This window comes from Salmo salar, chromosome 27 (assembly GCF_965601325.2).
Source record: "Salmo salar chromosome 27, fSalSal1, whole genome shotgun sequence".
Taxonomy (NCBI): domain Eukaryota; kingdom Metazoa; phylum Chordata; class Actinopteri; order Salmoniformes; family Salmonidae; genus Salmo; species Salmo salar.
The window spans coordinates 45282854-45307539 of record NC_138317.1 but is presented as its reverse complement, the minus strand read 5'-3'; the positions used below and the strand labels follow the sequence as shown (position 1 = coordinate 45307539).

Below are 24686 nucleotides of genomic sequence, written 5' to 3'. Positions count from 1 at the left end.
ATGTTATGCTATGCTATGCTATGTTCAGCACCTCTCACTACTATGGTGGGAGGATTGCCCCATCTCTTTTGTCTTTCTCCATTCACAATGACATCAGCGGGCCCTCTACACAGGTCATCAGACAGGAGACAGATAGTCAAATAGTCATCATCACTCATACAGGCGGACAATTAGCACCCTGATCTCAAATAGCACCCTATTCCCTATATAACTTTTTAACAAAAGTAGTGCACTATATAGGATAGATTGGGTGTCATTGGTGATAACAGCCTCTGACTCTCACTTTAACTTTACAGTCAACAGTAAAAAAATATATATTAAAAAAAAAGGTGCTGACTATTCCCTTTGCTATCTGACTACTTGTGTGAAAATATTTGATGGTGTTGTAGCTATTGTTTTAGCATGATTTGTGGTTTTGGTTGGCATACACTAAGCCCTGTCTGATTTGGAATACACTGTCTCTCCCTCTCTGTGATCCAGCTATAGTCTTGTTTACAAGAAGGCAGTTTATGTGAATGCTTGAGTCAGACTATAGGCCTGCACTACCACCACTCAGCCTTTATGGAGGTGAGTCACGAACGCAACTAACATGCACGGCAGGGAAAACATGTTCTGCTGCTAAATACCAGCGCTTTAGATAATGCTAAGGTTTCTACTATGTGAAAATCCCTGCTAGAGTATTGTCTTTTTCTAGTACATTTAGATTTGAGTTATTTAGCACCGGGGTTCCCCAACCATTTTCACTCAGGGCTCCCCTTCTAGCATTGGGGAATATCCATGTGCAGCGTCTGCTCGCTCTCCCGAGTGGCGCACCTGTCTAAGGTACTGCATCTCAGTGCTAGAGGCGTCACTACAGACCCTGGTTCGATTCCGGGCTGTATCACAACCGGCCGTGATCGGGAGTCCCATAGGGCAGCGCGTAACTGACTTGCCTAGTTAAATAAAGGTACAAAAAATTAATATATATTTCTATGGGCACAAGCACTGTTCATGACACAAACTGTCCACACCCTTCTTGTTGGTGGAGAGAAATCTGCAGGTTTCAAGCTTATTTCCTGCAATTCTACACATTTTTCATGGGGTGCAGAGAAAACGGTGCAGTTTTAAAGCACATTTTCTTGCGATTCCTACACATTTTGACATGTCTAATGTGTATTCATGTGATATTTGAGTGATTACAACATTACTACAAAATCTACGGGCTAAAAACACGTTAGCGGACATGGGCTAGTTGATCTGGACATTTCTGACAGGTTATAAATAGCTCTTCAAGGTCTATAGTGACTGAGATGACAAGAGAAAGACTGATGATTCTCTATCCAATTTAGAAATCGCACCTTGAGCATTCTACTATCACAACTTTAAAGAGTAAGTTGAAAACCAGATGGGGGACGACGACGACACACAATACATCCCACAGTTTGGGAACCACTGATTTAGCAGACATTCTTAGCCAGAGCAACTTATAGGTGCAGGTAGGGTTAAACCCCTTGCTCAAGAGCACATCAGCAAATTTTTTCACCTAGTCAGCTCACAGATTCAAACCAGCGACCTATCGGTTACTGGCCCAATGCTCTTAACCTCTAGGCTACCGATCGACAATATTAGGACTATTTGGTTCAGATGAACTATTTATTGAGACCTTGTCGCCTTGTCAGAGTAGGCCTACTGTAGGCTATATGACCCACATTCATTTATGATGATAGTTTATGGGCCTGTGTAACAACAGGGTCAAAAGCAGGCTGTGGGTTATCGGCCTGTGTAATGCGCGTGTGTGTGGTGTGTTGTGTGTGTGTGTGTGTGTGTGTGTGTGTGTGTGGGTGTGTGTGTGTGTGTGTGTGTGTGTGTGTGTGTGTGTGTGTGTGTGTGTGTGTGTGTGTGTGTGTGAATTGCTCAATCATCGCCAGAGGCTGCATGTGTCATTCAAGAGGAGGCTGGACCGGGCGGAGTTCCAGCGGCACTGTTCGACTGAGCGTAAGGCTTTGGAATCAGCTGTAGCTTTCTCTGCTCTGTGCTAGACTGTCTCGCTCTCTCTCTCTCTCCGTACAGCGGGGAGAATTTCACACCAGAAAGTACAACGCGATCTCTCTGGACATCCTCTCTCCAGTCCAGACGGACTTGAGGGTTTGACACAGAAGCTGTATTTGAAGGATACATTCCACTACCAGATTCTTGATGCAGCATACAAATCGATTTAACCTGAGAAGTAAGAGTTGCCGTTTGGTGAAAAGCGTTGGGACAGCAGCTGCTCCATGCGCATAGGAAGCTACAATAATGAAAAACACAATTTGCCATTAATCATAAAAGTAATCTGATTTGGATACAATACACGGTTTATTGATTCGCGTTTGCAGAGTGATAATTTGCTCTATTAGGAATGATAAACGTTAAGCGGAGCAACCCGGTCTCATGCATCCTCACGACAAGAGTCGGACAGAAACGGGAGGACTTAGAAACGGGCGAAGAGCCTGTGTCCAAATGCGCCAGGCTGAGTGAGTCTCCGGGTGACTCGGGGCTCCTCGGTAGCTCGCCAGGGTCACTGCTGTCCCCGGTCCCCTCGAGCGGCCCGACTCATCAAGGTCCGTCCCGGATAGGTCCGTTTCTGCTCCTACATATGGCTGATCGGGACAGGATGCACAGCGCACTCAACATTGACACTGGAGACGCGCTGGTGTGCAAGGTAAGTCCAAAGACCATAAACATTCATTGTGCAATTTCTTTGAATGAATGACCGTTTCTGAGATGTGGTGTGTTGCTCAACAACACACAACCTCACATGAAGCCTAGTCTTCGTGAACCCGTTCGTGTACAACATTAGACAACATTTTTCACTGAAATAATAATGTGACAGTAGCCTATTTAAATCATTCATTTATTCATTGTGTTATGCATTGATGAGCAGTGGCCAATGATCCAAATACCCCTTGCGCCTTTTGCACGTTGAGTAATAATAAGGTAATAGCCTAATAATACAGTAACATCCTAATAATAAAGTAATAACCGAATAATACAGTAAAAGACAAATAATACGGTAAAATACTAATAATATGGTAAAAGGTTGATAATATGGTAAAAAAAAAGCCTGATTATACAGTAAAAGCTGAATAATACCGTAATATCCTAATTATATGTTAAAAGCCTAATAGTACGGTAATATCCTAATAACATGGTAAAAACCTAATAATACGGTAATAGCCTAATAACATACAATAAAATCTTAATAATACGGTAATAGCCTAATAACATACAATAAAATCTTAATAATACAGTAATAGCCTAATAATGCGATAAAAATGGAATAATACAGTAATAGCCTAATAACATACGATAAAAGGTTAATAATACGGTAATATCCTAATAACATGGTAAAAACCTAATAATACGGTAATAGCCTAATAACATACAATAAAATCTTAATAATACGGTAATAGCCTAATAATGCGATAAAAATGGAATAATACAGTAATAGCCTAATAACATACGATAAAAGCTTAATAATACGGTAATAGCCTAATAATACAATACAATATGAATAATACGGTAATATCCTAATGATATGGGGTAATAGACAATTAATACTGTAAAAGCCTAACGATAAAAGGTTAATAATACGGTAATATCTTAATAACATGGTAAAAACCTAATAATACGATAATAGCCTAATAACATACATAAGCTTAATAATACGGTAATAGCCTAATGATATGGGGTAATAGACAATTAATACTGTAAAAGCCTAACGATAAAAGGTTAATAATACGATAATGTCCTATATGTTAAATATGTTAAAAGCCTAATAATATGGTAAAAACTGAATAATACGGTAATAGCCCAATTATACGTTAAAAGCCTAATAATACGGTAATAGGCTAATAATATGGTAATAGCCTAATAACATGGTAATAGCATAATAATATGCTAATAGCCTAATAATACGGCAATAGCCTAATAATATGGTAATAGCCTAATAATATGGTAATAGCCTAATAATATGGTAATAGCCTAATAACATGGTAAAACCTAATAATATGGTAATAGCATAATAATATGCTAATAGCCTAATAATACGGTAATATGCTAATAATACGGTAATAGCCTAATAATATGGTAATAGCCTAATAATACGGTAATAGCCTAATAATATGGTAATAGCCTAATAATATGGTAATAGCCTAATAATATGGTAATAGCCTAATAACATACAATAAAAGCGTAATAATACGATAATAGCCTACTAACATACGATAAAAGCTTAATAATACGGTAATAGCCTAATGATATGGTAATATCCTAATAACATGGTAAAACCTAATAATATGGTAATAGCCTAATAATACGGTAATAGCCTAATAATATGGTAATAGCATAATAATATGCTAATAGCCTAATAATAGGCTAATATGCTAATAATACGGTAATAGCCTAATAATATGGTAATAGCCTAATAATATGGTAATAGCCTAATAATATGGTAATAGCCTAATAACATACAATAAAAGCGTAATAATACGATAATAGCCTAATAATACGATAAAAACGAATAATACGGTAATAGCCTAATAATATGGTAATAGCCTAATAATATGGTAATAGCCTAATAATACGATAATAGCCTAATAATACGATAAAAACGAATAATACGGTAATAGCCTAATAACACCATACAATATGAATAATACGGTAATAGCCTAATAACACCATACAATATGAATAATACGGTAATAGCCTAATAACACCATACAATATGAATAATACGGTAATAGCCTAATAACAATACGGTAATAGCCTACTTGACCTTGGCCAACTTTCATTAAGAGTTTATGTTAAGTAGCTGATGGTTTCACACATCACACCCTCTCCGCTGTTTATCGACTCCTCTCATTTGCATTCACGTCAGTAGAATACGCCACACCACGGGCGAAATATGATATGCAAACATTGGAGTGGAAATGTAGAGTTATCCTTCTCTTGTTCCAGGTGCATAAATAAAGACCAACCTTGATCGCGGATGAGATTAAAGCCAGGTGTAGTTTGGGAGACATGCGTCCCCTTTATTTTAACCCATTAAAATAACAAACACCTTTTATTATTGGTGGAAGTCCTCTCTCTCCACCCCTTGGGGGCATAACTCTCATAAATAAGCAGAGCCCACACTGATATCCTACAGGTTTAAATACTAAACATTTGAAATCAGTTGTTTTCAATGGATTGGATTTGTTAGACGATTATAAGACGTATTGACTCACACCAATGGGGCCAAACTCTAAGCTAATACATCTGAATCCACCCTGATAGAGCCCTGTCTCCTCTCTCTGTTCTCACAGGTGTTTGACATGGGTCTGTACCAGGAGAAGATCCGGGCGTACCGCATCCTGCCAGTCCACAGGAACATCAGCCGTATCCGAGATATTGTGCTGGGAGAGCGCTGGGCTTACGTCTTCCTAGAGAAGGACCACGGGGACATGCACGCCTTCGTTAAGAGCTGCAAGCGTTTGGACGAGGAGCGGGCAGCACAGCTCTTTCACCAGGTGGCGTCGGCCGTGGCACACTGCCACCAGCATGGAATCGTATTAGGAGACCTGAAGCTACGCAAATTTGTCTTCTCCGATAGGAAAAGGTGAGATGACACGTGTGCCGTTTTCATACAATATCCTGTCTACCCAAACCACACCAAGCTGGGTCAGATATTGCCTTTCTTATGACCATTCCAGCACTTATGGTGAATATGTAACCTTGCCAGCACAGCACAGCTCGGCTCGGCTTGGCTCAGCTTGGCTCAGCTTGGCTTAGCTTGACTCGGCTCGGCTTGGCTCAGCTTGAATCAGCTTGGCTCAGCTTGGCTCGGCTTGAATCAGCTTTAATCAGCTTGGCTTGACTCGGCTCGGCTCAGCTTGGCTCAGCTTGGCCAGCGGCACGCTTGGCTTAGCTTGGCTCGGCTTGGCTCAGCTTGGCTCAGCTTGGCTCAGCTTGGCACAGCTTGGCTTAGCTTGGCTCGGCTTGGCTCAGCTTGGCTCAGCTTGGCTCAGCTTGACTCAGCTTGACTCAGCTTGACTCAGCTTGGCTCGGCTTGAATCAGCTTTAATCAGCTTTAATCAGCTTGGCTTGGCTTGGCTTGACTCGGCTCGGCTTGGCTCAGCTTGGCACAGCTTGGCTCAGCTTGACTCAGCTTGACTCAGCTTGGCTCAGCTTGGCTCAGCTTGACTCAGCTTGACTCAGCTTGGCTTGGCTTGACTCGGCTCGGCTTGGCTCAGCTTGACTCAGCTTGGCGTAGCTTGACTCAGCTTGGCTTAGCTTGACTCGGCTCGGCTTGGCTCAGCTTGAATTAGCTTGGCTCAGCTTGGCTCGGCTTGGCTTAGCTTGACTCGGCTCGGGTTGGCTCAGCTTGACTCAGCTTGGCTCAGCTTGGCTTGGCTTGTCTCGGCTTGGCTTGACTCGACTCGGCTCGGCTTGGCTTGGCTCAACTTGACTCAGCTTGAATTAGCTTGACTCAGCTTGGCTCGGCTTAGCTTGACTCGACTCGGGTTGGCTCAGCTTGACTCAGCTTGGCTTGGCTTGGCTCAGTTTGGCTTGACTCGACTCGGCTCGGCTTGGCTTGGCTCAGCTTGACTCAGCTTGACTCAGCTTGACTCAGCTTGGCTCAGCTTGGCTCAGCTTGACTCAGCTTGACTCAGCTTGGCTCAGCTTGACTCAGCTTGGCTGTGTAGTGTGAAAGGGCCCTTGATTGATGTCAGTGGTATTATAGTAGAGACACGTAGTGCACCCAGCAAGACAGGCTGGTCAGAGGAAGGGGATGATAAGGCATTATAAGGGGTTCGTACATGTTTATAGAAAGTCTTTGGTTTCACGGTGTAATTGGGGTTAATGGCCAAATACAGTGTTTATTGTGTTTCACAGTTACCTGTTCACAGTACTGTTGTTTACTACATTCAGAATTCCTTCATATAAATCTAATCAAAGTTTATTGGTCATATGCTATTCACCTCCTCTTCCCCCTCCTCCTCCTCCCCTCCTCCTCCTCCCCTCCCCCTCCTCCTCCTCCTCCCCCTCCTCCCCCCTCCCCTCCTCCCTCCTCCTCCCCCCTCCCCCCTCCCCCCCTCCCCCTCCCTCCCTCCTCCCCCCTCCTCCCCCTCCTCCCCCCCCTCCTCCCCTCCTCCCCCTCCTCCCCCCTCCTCCCCCTCCCTCCTCCCTCCTCCTCCCCCCTCCTCCCCCTCCCCCTCCTCTCCCCTCCCCCCTCCTCCTCCTCCCCCTCCTCCCCCCTCCTCCCCCTCCCCTCCTCCCCTCCCCCTCCTCCCCCCTCCCTCCCTCCTCCTCCCTCCTCCTCCCCCTCCTCCTCCCCCTCCTCCTCCCTCCTCCTCCTCCCCCTCCCTCCCCCTCCCCCCTCCCCTCCCCTCCCCCTCCTCCCCTCCGCTCCTCCTCCCCCTCCTCCTCCTCCTCCCCCACCCCCTCCCCCTCCTCCTCCCCCTTCTCCTCCCCCTCCTCCCCCTACAGACTGCCTCAATGTCTTTATTGTAGAACACCTCCCTTTCCCATAGTCCTCTCCTCTCTTAATAGAAATCAAATCAAATCAAATGTTATTTGTCACATACACATTTAGCAGATGTTATTGTGGGTGTAGCGAAATGCTGGTGTTCCTAGCTCCAACAGTGCAGATATCTAACTAAATGCTTGTGTTCCCAGCTCCAACAGTAATATCTAACTAAATGCTTGTGTTCCCAGCTCCAACAGTAATATCTAACTAAATGCTTGTGTTCCCAGCTCCAACAGTGCAGTAATATCTAACTAAATGCTTGTGTTTCTAGCTCCAACAGTAATATCTAACTAAATGCTGGTGTTTCTAGCTCCAACAGTAATATCTAACTAAATGCTTGTGTTTCTAGCTCCAACAGTGCAGTAATATCTAACTAAATGCTTGTGTTTCTAGCTCCAACAGTAATATCTAACTAAATGCTTGTGTTTCTAGCTCCAACAGTGCAGTAATATCTAACTAAATGCTTGTGTTCCCAGCTCCAACAGTAATATCTAACTAAATGCTTGTGTTTCTAGCTCCAACAGTAATACGGTCTGATAGCAATACGGTCTCTCTGAGGTCTCTCTGACAGCAATACGGTCTCTCTGACAGCAATACGGTCTCTCTGATAGCAATACGGTCTCTTTGAGGTCTCTCTGACAGCAATACGGCTGCAAAGGGGATGAGTCACTCCACTGCACTGAGGAGAGAGGGAGGGGCGGAGGATGGGAGAGAGTGAGGGTGGGAGAGAGTGTGGGTGGTTCGAGAGTGAGGGTGGAAGGGAGGGACGGAGGGTGGTTCGAGAGTGGGGATGGAAGGGAGTGAGGGTGGGAGAGAGTGAGGGTGGGAGAGAGTGGGGGTGGGAGAGAGTGAGGGTGGAAGGGAGGGACGGAGGGTGGGAGAGAGTGGGGATGGAAGGGAGTGAGGGTGGGAGAGAGTGGGGGTGGGAGAGAGTGAGGGTGGAAGGAAGTGAGGGTGGAAGGGAGTGAGGGTGGGTGGAAGGGAGGCGCTCAGAGAAAGTTGGAGATCATGAACAGACACACAGCCAACCTTGCACAGAGATAATATTAGCAAGCTAGACGTTAAGTGGGTTGGCTGTTGACATTGCGACACTCTGCTGCCAGGCCAGACACACACACACACACACACACACACACACACACACACACACACACACACACACACACACACACACACACACACACACACACACACACACACACACACACACACACACACACACACACACACACACACACACACACACACACACACACACCAGGCGAGCAGGCTGACCCACCAGACTGATTTGACTTAGATGACGGCTTGACCTCCATTACTGTCCTGACCATTTGTGACAGTACATTTATACATAGGACTGGTCTCCTCTCCCCACTGGTCCCCTCTCCCTACTGGTCTCCTCTCCCCACTGGTCTCCTCTCCCCACTGGTCTCCTCTCCCTACTGGTCTCCTCTCCCCACTGGTCTCCTCTCCCCACTGGTCTCCTCTCCCTACTGGTCCCCTCTCCCCACTGGTCTCCTCTCCCTACTGGTCTCCTCTCAGCACTGGTCTCCTCTCAGCACTGGTCTCCTCTCAGCACTGGTCTCCTCTCCCCACTGGTCTCCTCTCAGCACTGGTCTCCTCTCCCCACTGGTCTCCTCTCCCCACTGGTCTCCTCTCAGCACTGGTCTCCTCTCCCCACTGGTCTCCTCTCCCCACTGGTCTCCTCTCCCCACTGGTCTCCTCTCCCCACTGGTCTCCTCTCCCTACTGGTCTCCTCTCCCCACTGGTCTCCTCTCCCTACTGGTCTCCTCTCCCCACTGGTCTCCTCTCCCCACTGGTCTCCTCTCCCCACTGGTCTCCTCTCAGCACTGGTCTCCTCTCCCCACTGGTCTCCTCTCCCCACTGGTCTCCTCTCCGCACTGGTCCCTCCCCACTGCTCCCTCCCACTGGTCTCCTCTCCCCACTGGTCCCTCCCCACTGGTCTCCTCTCCCAGCACTGGTCTCCTCTCCGCACTGGTCTCCTCTCCCCACTGGTCTCCTCTCCCCACTGGTCTCCTCTCAGCACTGGTCTCCTCTCCCCACTGGTCTCCTCTCCCTACTGGTCTCCTCTCCCCACTGGTCTCCTCTCCCTACTGGTCTCCTCTCCGCACTGGTCTCCTCTCCCCACTGGTCTCCTCTCCCCACTGGTCTCCTCTCCCCACTGGTCTCCTCTCAGCACTGGTCTCCTCTCCCCACTGGTCTCCTCTCCCCACTGGTCTCCTCTCAGCACTGGTCTCCTCTCCCCACTGGTCTCCTCTCCCCACTGGTCTCCTCTCCCCACTGGTCTCCTCTCCCCACTGGTCTCCTCTCCCTACTGGTCTCCTCTCCCTACTGGTCTCCTCTCCCCACTGGTCTCCTCTCCCTACTGGTCTCCTCTCCCTACTGGTCTCCTCTCCCCACTGGTCTCCTCTCCCCACTGGTCTCCTCTCCGCACTGGTCTCCTCTCCCTACTGGTCTCCTCTCCCCACTGGTCTCCTCTCCCCACTGGTCTCCTCTCCCCACTGGTCTCCTCTCCCCACTGGTCTCCTCTCCCCACTGGTCTCCTCTCCCCACTGGTCTCCTCTCCCTACTGGTCTCCTCTCCCCACTGGTCTCCTCTCAGCACTGGTCTCCTCTCAGCACTGGTCTCCTCTCAGCACTGGTCTCCTCTCCCTACTGGTCTCCTCTCCCCACTGGTCTCCTCTCCCTACTGGTCTCCTCTCCCCACTGGTCTCCTCTCCCCACTGGTCTCCTCTCCCCACTGGTCTCCTCTCCCCACTGGTCTCCTCTCCCTACTGGTCTCCTCTCCCCACTGGTCTCCTCTCCCCACTGGTCTCCTCTCAGCACTGGTCTCCTCTCCCTACTGGTCTCCTCTCCCCACTGGTCTCCTCTCCCCACTGGTCTCCTCTCCCCACTGGTCTCCTCTCCCTACTGGTCTCCTCTCCCTACTGGTCTCCTCTCAGCACTGGTCTCCTCTCCCCACTGGTCTCCTCTCAGCACTGGTCTCCTCTCCCTACTGGTCTCCTCTCCCCACTGGTCTCCTCTCCCTACTGGTCTCCTCTCCCCACTGGTCCTCCTCTCCCCACTGGTCTCCTCTCCCTACTGGTCTCCTCTCCCCACTGGTCTCCTCTCCGCACTGGTCTCCTCTCCCCACTGGTCTCCTCTCACGCACTGGTCTCCTCTCCCTACTGGTCTCCTCTCCCCACTGGTCTCCTCTCCCCACTGGTCTCCTCTCCCCACTGGTCTCCTCTCCCCACTGGTCTCCTCTCCCCACTGGTCTCCTCTCCCCACTGGTCTCCTCTCCCCACTGGTCTCCTCTCAGCCCACTGGTCTCCTCTCCCCACTGGTCTCCTCTCCCCACTGGTCTCCTCTCCCCACTGGTCTCCTCTCAGCACTGGTCTCCTCTCCGCACTGGTCTCCTCTCAGCACTGGTCTCCTCTCCCCACTGGTCTCCTCTCCCCACTGGTCTCCTCTCCCTACTGCTCTCCTCTCAGCACTGAGGGCTGTGAAGAGGCCCCACAACATTACCATCTACAGTTTACATACACCTAGGCCAAATACATTTAAACTCAGTTTTTCACAATTCCTGGCATTTAACCCTAGTAAAAATCCCTGTCTTAGGTCAGTTAGGATCACCACTTTATTTTAAGAATGTGACATGTCAGAATAATAGTAGAGAGAATGATTTATTTCAGCTTTTATTTCTTTCATCACATTCCCAGTGGGTCAGAAGTTTACATACTCAATTAGTATTTGGTAGCATTGCCTTTAAATTTAAGACAGGAAGGGAGGGGAGGGGAAGAGAGGAGGGGAGGGGAAGAGAGGAGGGGAGGGGAGGATGAGAGGAAGGGAGGGGAGGAGAGGATAGGAAAAAAAGAAAGAGAGTGGAGGGGAAAGAGAGAGGAGAGATCTCTTCCCCTCCACCTGGAGATGACTCACCTACTTTGTCTCTATCGCTATGCACCAGGGCTGTTTGTCTCTATCGCTATGCACCAGGGCTGTTTGTCTCTATCACTATGCACCAGGGCTGTTTGTCTCTATCGCTATGCACCAGGGCTGTTTGTCTCTATCGCTATGCACCGGGGCTGTTTGTCTCTATCGCTATGCACCGGGGCTGTTTCTCTCTATCGCTATGCACCGGGGCTGTTTGTCTCTATCGCTATGCACCAGGGCTGTTTCTCTCTATCGCTATGCACCAGGGCTGTTTGTCTCTATCGCTATGCACCAGGGCTGTTTGTCTCTATCACTATGCACCAGGGCTGTTTGTCTCTATCGCTATGCACCAGGGCTGTTTGTCTCTATCGCTATGCACCGGGGCTGTTTGTCTCTATCGCTATGCACCGGGGCTGTTTCTCTCTATCGCTATGCACCGGGGCTGTTTGTCTCTATCGCTATGCACCAGGGCTGTTTCTCTCTATCGCTATGCACCAGGGCTGTTTGTCTCTATCGCTATGCACCAGGGCTGTTTCTCTCTATCGCTATGCACCAGGGCTGTTTGTCTCTATCGCTATGCACCAGGGCTGTTTGTCTCTATCGCTATGCACCAGGGCTGTTTCTCTCTATCGCTATGCACCAGGGCTGTTTGTCTCCGTCGCTATGCACCAGGGCTGTTTGTCTCTATCGCTATGCACCAGGGCTGTTTGTCTCTATCGCTATGCACCAGGGCTGTTTGTCTCCGTCGCTATGCACCAGGGCTGTTTGTCTCTATCGCTATGCACCGGGGCTGTTTGTCTCTATCGCTATGCACCAGGGCTGTTTGTCTCTATCGCTATGCACCAGGGCTGTTTGTCTCTATCGCTATGCACCAGGGCTGTTTGTCTCTATCGCTATGCACCAGGGCTGTTTGTCTCTATCGCTATGCACCAGGGCTGTTTCTCTCTCAGACAGACCAGCCACTGTTGGAAGCCCACAATCTACATTGTCTTTCTTGGGTTACATGAGGTGCGGATATTAACTAAGTTACAAATGGCACTCTATTCCCCATTAAACAGTATACTGTATAGTGCAGTACTTTTGACCAGAGCCCAATAGACCCTGTGTAGGGAATAGGGCTCCATTTTGGATGCAGCCCATCCAGTCTCAGTTCATGAACTTGTCCTGTCCGGGCTCTGTTAAGGTACACAGGGACACCCCCTACCTCCCAACCTCATAGATCTAAGCTCTGCTGTGGCTATAGCACAGCACAGTGAATGAGTGTTTGGCTGGATTTGTCTGAGTGTGAAGTGATCTACTGTTATACCAGTGGTATAAAGTACTTCAGTAAAAATACTTTAAAGTACTACTGAATAAGTTTTTGGGGGTACTTTACTTCACAATTTATATTTTTGACAACTTTTATTTTTACTTCACTACATTCCTTAATAAAATTACATTATGAGTGCTTAGCAGGACAGAAAATTGTCCAATTCGCACACTTATCAAGAGAACATCCCTGGTCCTCCCTACTGCCTCTGATCTGGAGGACTCACTAAACAGAGAACATCCCTGGTCATCCCTACTGTCTTTGATCTGGAGGACTCACTAAACAGAGAACATCCCTGGTCATCCCTACTGCCTCTGATCTGGAGGACTCACTAAACAGAGAACATCCCTGGTCGTCCCTACTGCCTCTGATCTGGAGGACTCACTAAACAGAGAACATCCCTGGTCGTCCCTACGCCCTCTGATCTGGAGGACTCACTAAACAGAGAACATCCCTGGTCATCCCTACTGCCTCTGATCTGGAGGACTCACTAAACAGAGAACATCCCTGGTCGTCCCTACTGCCTCTGATCTGGAGGACTCACTAAACAGAGAACATCCCTGGTCGTCCCTACTGCCTCTGATCTGGAGGACTCACTAAACAGAGAACATCCCTGGTCGTCCCTACTGCCTCTGATCTGGAGGACTCACTAAACAGAGAACATCCCTGGTCGTCCCTACTGCCTCTGATCTGGAGGACTCACTAAACAGAGAACATCCCTGGACGTCCCTACTGCCTCTGATCTGGAGGACTCACTAAACAGAGAACATCCCTGGTCATCCCTACTGCCTCTGATCTGGAGGACTCACTAAACAGAGAACATCCCTGGTCGTCCCTACTGCCTCTGATCTGGAGGACTCACTAAACAGAGAACATCCCTGGTCATCCCTACTGTCTCTGATCTGGAGGACTCACTAAACAGAGAACATCCCTGGTCGTCCCTACTGCCTCTGATCTGGAGGACTCACTAAACAGAGAACATCCCTGGTCATCCCTACTGTCTCTGATCTGGAGGACTCACTAAACAGAGAACATCCCTGGTCGTCCCTACTGCCTCTGATCTGGAGGACTCACTAAACAGAGAACATCCCTGGTCATCCCTACTGCCTCTGATCTGGAGGACTCACTAAACAGAGAACATCCCTGGTCATCCCTACTGCCTCTGATCTGGAGGACTCACTAAACAGAAATGCTTTGCTTGTAAATTATGTCTGAGTGTTGGAGTGTGCCCCTGGTTATCCGTCTGGTTTTCTTAATATAAGACATTTTAAATTGTTCGTACTTTTACATTTGATACTTCAGTATATTTAAAACCAAATACTTTTAGACTTTTACTCAAGTAGTATTTTACTGGGGGACTTTTAATTTAACTTGAGTCATTTTCTATTAAGGTATCTTTACTTTTACTCAAGTATAATAATGGAGTACTTTTTCCACCGCTGCTGTGTACTGAAGTGCATCTATGTGTGTGAGCCTAGAGAAGGAAGTGGGTTGGGGGAAAATTGGGTACTTCCTTTCTCTTAAGAAGGCCATTACGAGATAGTGATCCATCCATACTTCATTTGATCGTTCAGTATGATCACGCATGTCCGTGTGTGTGAGGGCCTTGCTGCCTCTGGCCTGATGCGAGGGCCTTGCTGCCTCTGGCCTGATGCGAGGGCCTTGCTGCCTCTGGCCTGATGCGAGGGCCTTGCTGCCTCTGGCCTGATGCGAGGGCCTTGCTGCCTCTGGCCTGATGCGAGGGCCTTGCTGCCTCTGGCCTGATGCGAGGGCCTTGCTGCCTCTGGCCTGATGCGAGGGCCTTGCTGCCTCTGGCCTGATGCGAGGGCCTTGCTGCCTCTGGCCTGATGCGAGGGCCTTGCTGCCTCTGGCCTGATGCGAGGGCCTTGCTGCCTCTGGCCTGATGCGAGGGCCTTGCTGCCTCTGGCCTGAACTCGCTGAGGGATGCAGACAGGGGTTTTTCATGATACAACAGGCTGTGACTTCAGTCTGTCAGTGTAATATGAAGGATCTGATCTGTGAGCTGTTTGAGGTGACGTCGCTAACTACACTAATCACTGTCAGGAATAGACACTCTAACTCAGACCAGTAACAGATTGTATTGGTCATAGACATAGATAATGAATATGGATGAACTAGGCTGAATCCCACATGGCACTCTATTCCCTATATAGTGCACTACTTTAGACCAGAACCCTATAGAACCCTATTCCCTATATAGTGCACTACTTTAGACCAGAGCCCTATGGGACCCTATTCCCTATATAGTGCACTATTTTAGACCAGAGCCCTATGGGACCCTATTCCCTATATAGTGCACTACTTTAGACCAGAGCCCTATGGGACCCTATTCCCTATATAGTGCACTACTTTAGACCAGAGCCCTATGGGACCCTATTCCCTATATAGTGCAGGGTTCTATGGGACCCTATTCCCTATATAGTGCACTACTTTAGACCAGAGCCCTATGGGACCCTATTCCCTATATAGTGCACTACTTTAGAGCAGGGCCCTATGGAACCCTATTCCCTATATAGTGCAGGGCTCTATGGGACCCTATTCCCTATATATAGTGCACTACTTTAGAGCAGGGCTCTATGGAACCCTATTCCCTATATAGTGCAGGGCTCTATGGGACCCTATTCCCTATATAGTGCAGGGCTCTATGGGACCCTATTCCCTATATATAGTGCACTACTTTAGAGCAGGGCTCTATGGACATAGGGTGCCATTTGGGAGACTGCTTTGGTGCACGTGTCCAGTAAGAGGCTGTTAGGAGCACCATGGTAATTTCACCAGTGAATCATCATCGCTGTAGTAGACGGTGTTGTAAGTCCTGATAACTAATGCTTGCTGGCAGAGCATTGCATAAAATGATGCCATGCCGTTGCTCTCTGTCCTGCACAGAGGCTGGGATTTCTTCTAATCCATAATGAAATAAGTACTCGTTGTCATAGGTCAACAATGTAAGAGCATTATAAGACCTGCTAATACCCAAACCATGCTGTGTTGTCCTATATCTATTAACCAAACCATGCTGTGTTGTCCTATCTCTAATACCCAAACCATGCTGTGTTGTCCTATCTCTAATACCCAAACCATGCTGTGTTGTTCTATCTCTAATACCCAAACCATGCTGTGTTGTTCTATCTATATTACCCAAACCATGCTGTGTTGTCCTATCTCTAATACCCAAACCATGCTGTGTTGTCCTATCTCTAATACCCAAACCATGCTGTGTTGTCCTATCTCTAATACCCAAACCATGCTGTGTTGTCCTATCTCTAATACCCAAACCATGCTGTGTTGTCCTATCTCTAATACCCAAACCATGCTGTGTTGTCCTATCTCTAATACCCAAACCATGCTGGTTGCTTAATATAAGGAATTTGAAATAATTTTTACTTTTTCTTTTTATACTTTTATTAGTTTATTTTAGCAATTACATTCACTTTCGATACTTAAATATATTTAAAACCAAATTTTACTAAAGTTTTTTTTTTTTACTGGGTGACTTTCACTTTTACTTTAGTCATTTTCTATTTAGGTATCTTTAAGTATGATAATTGGGTACTTTTTCCACCACTGTTAACAGACTCACAAGACTTTATTTTCATTTAAACTTTTTGATGTCTATGATGTACTAAAGTGCTTAGCTAAAGACTGATGTTAATTAAATAACCGAAGGGGGCTTTATTCACTTGATCCTTCCTTACTGCAGCTCTCTGCCCCAGTATAGACCTTACCGTGAAATATGTACTTACAGTGGCTTACGAAAGTATTCACCCCCCTAGGCATTTTTCCTATTTTGTTGCCTTACAACCTGGAATTAAAATGGATTTTTTTTTTGGGTGGGGGGGGGTTTGTATCATTTGATTTACACAACATGCAGATGAAGATGCAAAATAGTTTATATTGTGAAACAAACAAGAAATAAGACAGAAAAAAAACGGAAATCTTGAGCGTGCATAACTATTCAACCCCTGTAAAGTCAATACTTTGTAGAGCCACCTTTTTGCAGCAATTACAGCTGCAAGTCTCTTGGGGTATGTCTCTATAAGCTTGGCACATCTAGCCACTGGGATTGTTGCCCATTTTTCAAGGCAAAACTGCTCCAGCTCTCTCAAGATGGATGGGTTCCGCTGGTGTACAGAGGAACCTTTAGTCATACCACAGGGTTTGCTCCAGACAGAGTTTTCCTTAATGGCCAAAAAGCTCAATTTTAGTCTCATCTGACCAGAGTACCTTCTTCCATATGTTTGGGGAGTTTCCCACATGCCTTTTTGGTGAACACCAAACGTGTTTGCTTATTTTTTTCTTTAAGCAATGGCTTTTTTTCTGGCCACTCTTCCGTAAAGCCCAGCTCTGTGGAGTGTACGGCTTAAAGTGGTCCTATGGACAGATACTCCAATCTCCGCTGTGGAACTTTTGCAGCTCCTTCAGGGTTATCTTTGGTCTCTTTGTTGCCTCTCTGATTAATGCCCTCCTTGCCTGGTCCGTGAGTTTTGGAGGGCGGCCCTCTCTTGACAGGTTTGTTGTGGTGCCAAATTCTTTCCATGTTTTAATAATGGATTTAACGGTGGGATGTTGCTCAGTGGGATGTTCAAAGTTTTTTATATTTTTTATAACCCAACCCTGATCTGTACTTCTCCACAACTTTGTCCCTGACCTGTTTGGAGAGCTCCTTGGTCTTCATGGTGCTGCTTGCTTGGTGGTGCCCCTTGCTTAGTGGTGTTGCAGACTCTGGGGCCTTTCAGAACAGGTGTATATATACTGAGATCATGTGACAGATCATGTGACACTTAGATTGCAGACAGGTGGACTTTATTTAACTAATTATGTGACTTCTGAAGGTAATTGGTTGCACCAGATCTTATTTAGGGGCTTCATAGGAAAGGGGATGAATACATATGCACGCACCACTTTTACGTTTTTAATCATAAGTAATTTTTTTCATTTCACTTCACCAATTTGGACTATTTTGTCTATGTCCATTACATGAAATCCAAATAAAAATCAATTTTAATTACAGGTTGTAATGCAACAACATTGGAAAAACGCCAAGGGGGGTGAATACTTTTGCAGGGCACTGTATTGCAGAATCCTTAACCTATGTGTTTAATGTCTCTGGTGTTATGCCTAAGATGTCCTCCCCCTTCATTAAGGAGCAGGTAACACTTTATTTGGATAGTCCATCTATAGATATTCTACAGACTATCAGTAATATTCCAACTAACTACACTACATGACCAAAAGTATGTGGACACCTGTTTGTCGAATATCTCATTCCAAAATCATGGGCCTTAATATGGAGTTGGTCCCCCCCCCCCCCCCCCCCTTTGCTGCTATAATAGCCTCCACTCTTTTGGGAAGGGCTTTCCACTAGATGTTGGAACATTGCTTCCATTAAAACAAAAAAAACATTAGTGAGGTCGGGCATTGATGTTGGGGCGATTAGGTCCTGGCTCACGGTCGGCGTTCCAATTCATCCCAAAGGTGTTCGATGGGGTTGAGGGCTCTGCGCAGGCCTAATAAAGTTCTTCCACACCGATCTTGACAAACCATTTCTGTATGGAACTCGCTTTGTGCATGAGGGCCATTGTCATGCGGAAACAGGAAAGGGCCTTCCTCCAAACTGTTGCCACAAAGTTGGAAGCACAGAAACATCTAGAATGTCATTGTATGCTGTAGCATTAAGATTTCCCTTCACTGGAACTAAGGGGCCCAAACCATGAAAAACAGCCCCAGACCATTATTCCTCCTCCACCAAACTTTACAGTTGGCACTATGAATTCGGGCAGGTAGCGATCTTCTGGCATCCGCCAAACCCAGATTTGTCCGTTGGACTGCCAGATGGTGAAGCGTGATTTATCACTCCAGAGAAAGCGTTTCCACTGCTCCAGAGTCCAATGGCGGCGAGCTTTACACCACTCCAACCGACAGTTGGCATGGTGCATGGAGATCTTAGGCTTGTGTGCGTCTGCTCGGCCATAGAAACCCATTTCATGAAGCTCCAGACGAACAGTTCCTGTGCTGCAGTTGTTTTCAGAGGTAGTTTGGAACTCGGTAGTGAGTATTGCAACCAAGGACAGCTTTTGTAGCCTACCACTTAGCGGCTGAGCCGTTGTTGCTCCTAGATGTTTCCACTTTACAATAACAGCACTTACAGTTGACCGGGGCAGCTCTAGCAGGGAAGATATTTGACAAACTGACTTGTTAGAAAGGTGGCATCCTATGACGGTGCCACGTTGAAAGTCACTGAGCTCTTCAGTAAGGCCATTCTACTGCCTATGTTTACTATGGAGATTGCATGGCTGTGAGCTTGATTTTATACACCTGTCAGCAACGGGTGGGACTGAAATAGTCAAGTCCACTAATTTGAAGGGGTATCAACATACTTTTGTATATATAGTATCTAGCTCTAAACCTAACCTTAACACCTTACCCTAACCTTAACCCTTATCCTAACCCTTACCCTAACCCTTATTCTAACCTTAACCCTTACCCTAGCACTAAACCTAACCCTTATCCTAACCCTTAACCCTTATCCTAACCTTAACCCTTACCCTAGCACTAAACCTAACCCTTATTCTAACCATAACCCTTACCCTAGCACTAAACCTAACCCTTATCCTAACCCTAACCCTTATCCTAACCTTAACCCTTACCCTAGCACTAAACCTAAACCTTATCCTAACCCTAACCCTTATCCTAACCTTAACCCTTACCCTAGCACTAAACCTAACCCTTATTCTAACCATAACCCTTACCCTAGCACTAAACCTAACCCTTATCCTAACCCTAACCCTTATCCTAACCTTAACCCTTACCCTAGCACTAAACCTAACCCTTATTCTAACCTTAACCCTTATCCTAACCTTAACCCTTACCCTAGCACTAAACCTAACCCTTATCCTAACCTTAACCCTTATCCTAACCTTAACCCTTACCCTAGCACTAAACCTAACCCTTATTCTAACCATAACATTAACATTAGCAATCAGTTGCTTATCGATAGATAAGGTTAGGATAAGAGTTTGTTGATAGTATGACCATCTGTTGAGCATCTACGGATGGAAAATCCGGACTATCCAAATAAAGTGTGACCGGTGATCGTTCTAATAACAGAGATATGTTATATAATGACGAGATGGTCTCTAACAATGTGAGTCGTTGTCGCAAAGGCAGAAAGGCAGGTGGGAGGAAGCGAGATCAGGTGGGAACATTCTAGCCAGTGAGAGAGGGCAGATACGCGTGTGAACAGACTCCAATATTAAAATAGATTTTCTCCAAGTTGCCGAGATGCCGTACGTCAGTACATTCGTAACAACCTAAACATTACAGAATTTATATTCGATCAAATAAGTCTCACTTAGCAAATTAGCAATCACAATTTTTGTTGACCAAATCGGACGCTCTCTCTCATAGACCTCCATAAAAAAAAAAATACCCTCTTGGTCTGCTTATCGCTGTATTCTCGCGTGGACAGATTTTTGATGTGAGTGGAGCCTCTTGCTTCGCCCTCTCTGTTAATAACCAACCCATGCTCTTTGTTGTCGTGTAGGACCCATGTGAAGCTGGAAGGCCTGGAGGACTGCAGGGTTCTCGAAGGAGATGATGACTCTATGTCCTACACCTACGGCTGCCCAGCCTACATCAGCCCGGAGATCCTGAACGGCTCCAGCTCGTACTCCGGGAAGCAGGCGGACGTCTGGTCCCTAGGGGTGATGCTCTACACTATGCTGGTGGGACGCTACCCTTTCCACGACCCAGACCCAGCTACCCTCTTCTCCAAGATCCGCCGGGGCCATTGCTGCCTACCTGAGAGCCTCTCTCCCCGGGCAAAGTGCCTGCTGCGATCCCTGCTGAGGAAAGAACCATGGGACAGACTGACTGCTGCCGAGGTGCTTATCCATCCGTGGTTCCACACCACTGCCGCCAACGCACAGGAAACAAGGGTCAGTGAACAGGAAGTGGGCTCAGTGGAACAGACAGTGCCTTCCTGTGATGTGGAAGAGGAGAATGATCTGTTCTGTTGATCGATGGGATGCATCACCGTGAGTGGAATCGGACCAAAACATGCTCAAATTTTACCTTCAAGAGCGTTTACATTTTAATTTAGATTTGTTTTTGGATAATGGTCTTATACTGTTGTGTATGTACCTCAGACACAAGTTTGTAACTCAAAGTACTGTAGTGTTTCATCTATGTGTGTTAGATTAAGGGAATTGTGTGAAGTGCTCCACCATCATTGTGCGTTGTGTGTGTTCACAAGAAGTAATTCGGTGCTAAAAAACCAGCTCACCATCACATGATGCTGTTTTATTAAGAGTAGATTAAAGATACAATCTGCTGTTCAAACCGACACCCTACCACTGTTTTGGTAAATAGCTGAGGGAATAACAGAGTAGAAACTCAGGGGCTAATAGAGGTGTGGGAAAGTGTATATTTCTACCCTTCTACTGACATCTGACTATTTCTACCCCGAGTACTGAACCGACATCGGACTATTTCTACCCTGAGTACTGAACCGACATCCGACTATTTCTACCCTGAGTACTGAACCGACATCGGACTATTTCTACCCTGAGTACTGAACTGACATCTGACTATTTCTACCCTGAGTACTGAACTGACATCTGACTATTTCTACCCCGAGTACTGAACCGACATCGGACTATTTCTACCCTGAGTACTGAACCGACATCGGACTATTTCTACCCTGAGTACTGAACCGACATCTGACTATATCTACCCCGAGTACTGAACCGACATCGGACTATTTCTACCCTGAGTACTGAACCGACATCGGACTATTTCTACCCTGAGTACTGAACCGACATCGGACTATTTCTACCCCGAGTACTGAACCGACATCGGACTATTTCTACCCTGAGTACTGAACCGACATCGGACTATTTCTACCCTGAGTACTGAACCGACATCTGACTATATCTACCCTGAGTACTGAACTGACATCTGACTATTTCTACCCTGAGTACTGAACCGACATCTGACTATTTCTACCCTGAGTACTGAACCGACATCGGACTATTTCTACCCTGAGTACTGAACCGACATCGGACTATTTCTACCCTGAGTACTGAACCGACATCTGACTATTTCTACCCCGAGTACTGAACCGACATCTGACTATATCTACCCTGAGTACTGAACTGTACTGTACTGTGATTACTGCTATTTTTCCATTCAAAGCTGAGGTTCAATAGCTCCATCGCTATGGTTAGTCTGTCCATTTGGCAGCCTATTCCCTCTATAGGGCACCACAGACCTATGGGCCCCTAGGGAGTAGGGTTCCATTTGTGATGCAGACTGAGACAGTGATGTTCCCTCTCTTTAATGTTCAGTCTGGCAGTCATTCTCCCATGACTGTGATGTTCCCTCTCTTTAATGTTCAGTCTGGCAGTCATTCTCCCATGACAGTGATGTTCCCTCTCTTTAATGTTCAGTCTGGCAGTCATTCTCCCATGACTGTGATGTTCCCTCTCTTTAATGTTCAGTCTGGCAGTCATTCTCCCATGACTGTGATGTTCCCTCTCTTTAATGTTCAGTCTGGCAGTCATTCTCCCATGACTGTGATGTTCCCTCTCTTTAATGTTCAGTCTGGCAGTCATTCTCCCATGACTGTGATGTTCCCTCTCTTTAATGTTCAGTCTGGCAGTCATTCTCCCATGACTGTGATGTTCCCTCTCTTTAATGTTCAGTCTGGCAGTCATTCTCCCATGACTGTGATGTTCCCTCTCTTTAATGTTCAGTCTGGCAGTCATTCTCCCATGACTGTGATGTTCCCTCTCTTTAATGTTCAGTCTGGCAGTCATTCTCCCATGACTGTGATGTTCCCTCTCTTTAATGTTCAGTCTGGCAGTCATTCTCCCATGACTGTGATGTTCCCTCTCTTTAATGTTCAGTCTGGCAGTCATTCTCCCATGACTGTGATGTTCCCTCTCTTTAATGTTCAGTCTGGCAGTCATTCTCCCATGACTGTGATGTTCCCTCTCTTTAATGTTCAGTCTAGCAGTCATTCTCCCATGACTGTGATGTTCCCTCTCTTTAATGTTCAGTCTAGCAGTCATTCTCCCATGACAGTGATGTTCCCTCTCTTTAATGTTCAGTCTGGCAGTCATTCTCCCATGACTGTGATGTTCCCTCTCTTTAATGTTCAGTCTGGCAGTCATTCTCCCATGACAGTGATGTTCCCTCTCTTTAATGTTCAGTCTGGCAGTCATTCTCCCATGACTGTGATGTTCCCTCTCTTTAATGTTCAGTCTGGCAGTCATTCTCCCATGACTGTGATGTTCCCTCTCTTTAATGTTCAGTCTGGCAGTCATTCTCCCATGACTGTGATGTTCCCTCTCTTTAATGTTCAGTCTGGCAGTCATTCTCCCATGACAGTGATGTTCCCTCTCTTTAATGTTCAGTCTAGCAGTCATTCTCTTCTCGTCTATTGTGGCCCAGGTAGTGTTTCCTCAATGACGTTTGGCCAAATGAATCTACAATCAACTATTGGTATTATTAGACAAGACTTTTCCATTATCTGTTGTTTTATTTGATCTTCTGAAAAGCTGTTTGACGTAGGGTGAACCACGTATACATTCAATCTAGACTTTAACTGACTCGCGTGCACTGTTTACGTTTATAGTGCACTGTTTACGTTTATAGTGCACTGTTTACGTTTATAGTGCACTGTTTACGTTTATAGTGCACTGTTTACGTTTATAGTGCACTGTTTATGTTTATAGTGCACTGTTTACGTTTATAGTGCACTGTTTACGTTTATAGTGCACTGTTTACGTTTATAGTGCACTGTTTACGTTTATAGTGCACTGTTTACGTTTATAGTGCACTGTGACGTTTATAGTGCACTGTGAATGAAGTATTTGTGACACATTCTCAAGGCTTGACCACATAGGTTAAAGAGAAAATATGATTAATTGTAAAAACATGTAAATATGTTTGTGGAGAAATGTTATAAAATATATATTTTATAATTCAGATTCTGTTGTTTATTGATTATTTGTCCACTCACACACACACACACACACTACCGCTCACACACACACAGACACACACACACACACACACACACTACCGCTCACACACACACACACACACACACACACACACACACACACACACACACACACACACACACACACACACACACACACACACACACACACACACTAACGCTCACACACTTGTTGGATGCCTAGAGTTCGTTCTCCACGGAGCCATCTCCTTCCCCATCTGATAGCGGAGTCGACGGAGCACAGCAAATGACAATCAACGACGGTCGCGTGTCACGAGCCGTGGAAGCCGAAGACAGCGGCCTCCCATAAAGCAGTCTACACTCCCAACGAGAGGCCCAGAGGGGATACAAACAACTAATAGTTTCACCATCCTGATCTTCTTGCACCTTCAGCGATGGGGTTACCTGTGTCTGGAGCCTGATCATCCTGCACCTTCAGCGATGGGGTTACCTGTGTCTGGAGCCTGATCATCCTGCACCTTCAGCGATGGGGTTACCTGTGTCTGGAGCCTGATCATCCTGCACCTTCAGCGATGGGGTTACCTGTGTCTGGAGCCTGATCATCCTGCACCTTCAGCGATGGGGTTACCTGTGTCTGGAGCCTGATCATCCTGCACCTTCAGCGGTGGGGTTACCTGTGTCTGGAGCCTGATGGGGTTACCTGTGTCTGGAGCCTGATGGGGTTACCTGTGTCCGGAGCCTGATCATCCTGCACCTTCAGCGATGGGGTTACCTGTGTCTGGAGCCTGATGGGGTTACCTGTGTCTGGAGCCTGATCTTCCTGCACCTTCAGCGATGAGGTTACCTGTGTCTGGAGCCTGATCTTCCTGCACCTTCAGCGGTGGGGTTACCTGTGTCTGGAGCCTG

The 24686-nt window shown here is 46.6% G+C and overlaps 1 protein-coding gene across 1 annotated transcript; it reads left to right on the top strand.

The window, feature by feature from the left end:
* Window positions 1-1977: 1977 nt before the first annotated feature.
* On the top strand, window positions 1978-23773 carry LOC106589124 (tribbles homolog 2). Its single transcript, XM_014178822.3, has 3 exons — window positions 1978-2680; window positions 5325-5617; window positions 20334-23773. The coding sequence occupies exons 1-3, from the start codon at window positions 2378-2380 to the stop codon at window positions 20806-20808; spliced, it is 1071 nt and encodes a 356-aa protein (XP_014034297.2). The 5' UTR covers window positions 1978-2377; the 3' UTR covers window positions 20809-23773.
* The last annotated feature ends 913 nt before the right edge of the window (window positions 23774-24686 follow it).

Excerpts from the sequence above, each read along its gene's own strand:
- LOC106589124 (XM_014178822.3), top strand. The coding sequence starts at position 2,378 with ATGATAAACGTTAAGCGGAGCAACCCGGTCTCATGCATCCTCACGACA. Across the intron at positions 2,681-5,324 it reads GAGACGCGCTGGTGTGCAAG|GTGTTTGACATGGGTCTGTA; the intron begins GTAAGTCCAAAG and ends CTGTTCTCACAG. Across the intron at positions 5,618-20,333 it reads GTCTTCTCCGATAGGAAAAG|GACCCATGTGAAGCTGGAAG; the intron begins GTGAGATGACAC and ends GTTGTCGTGTAG.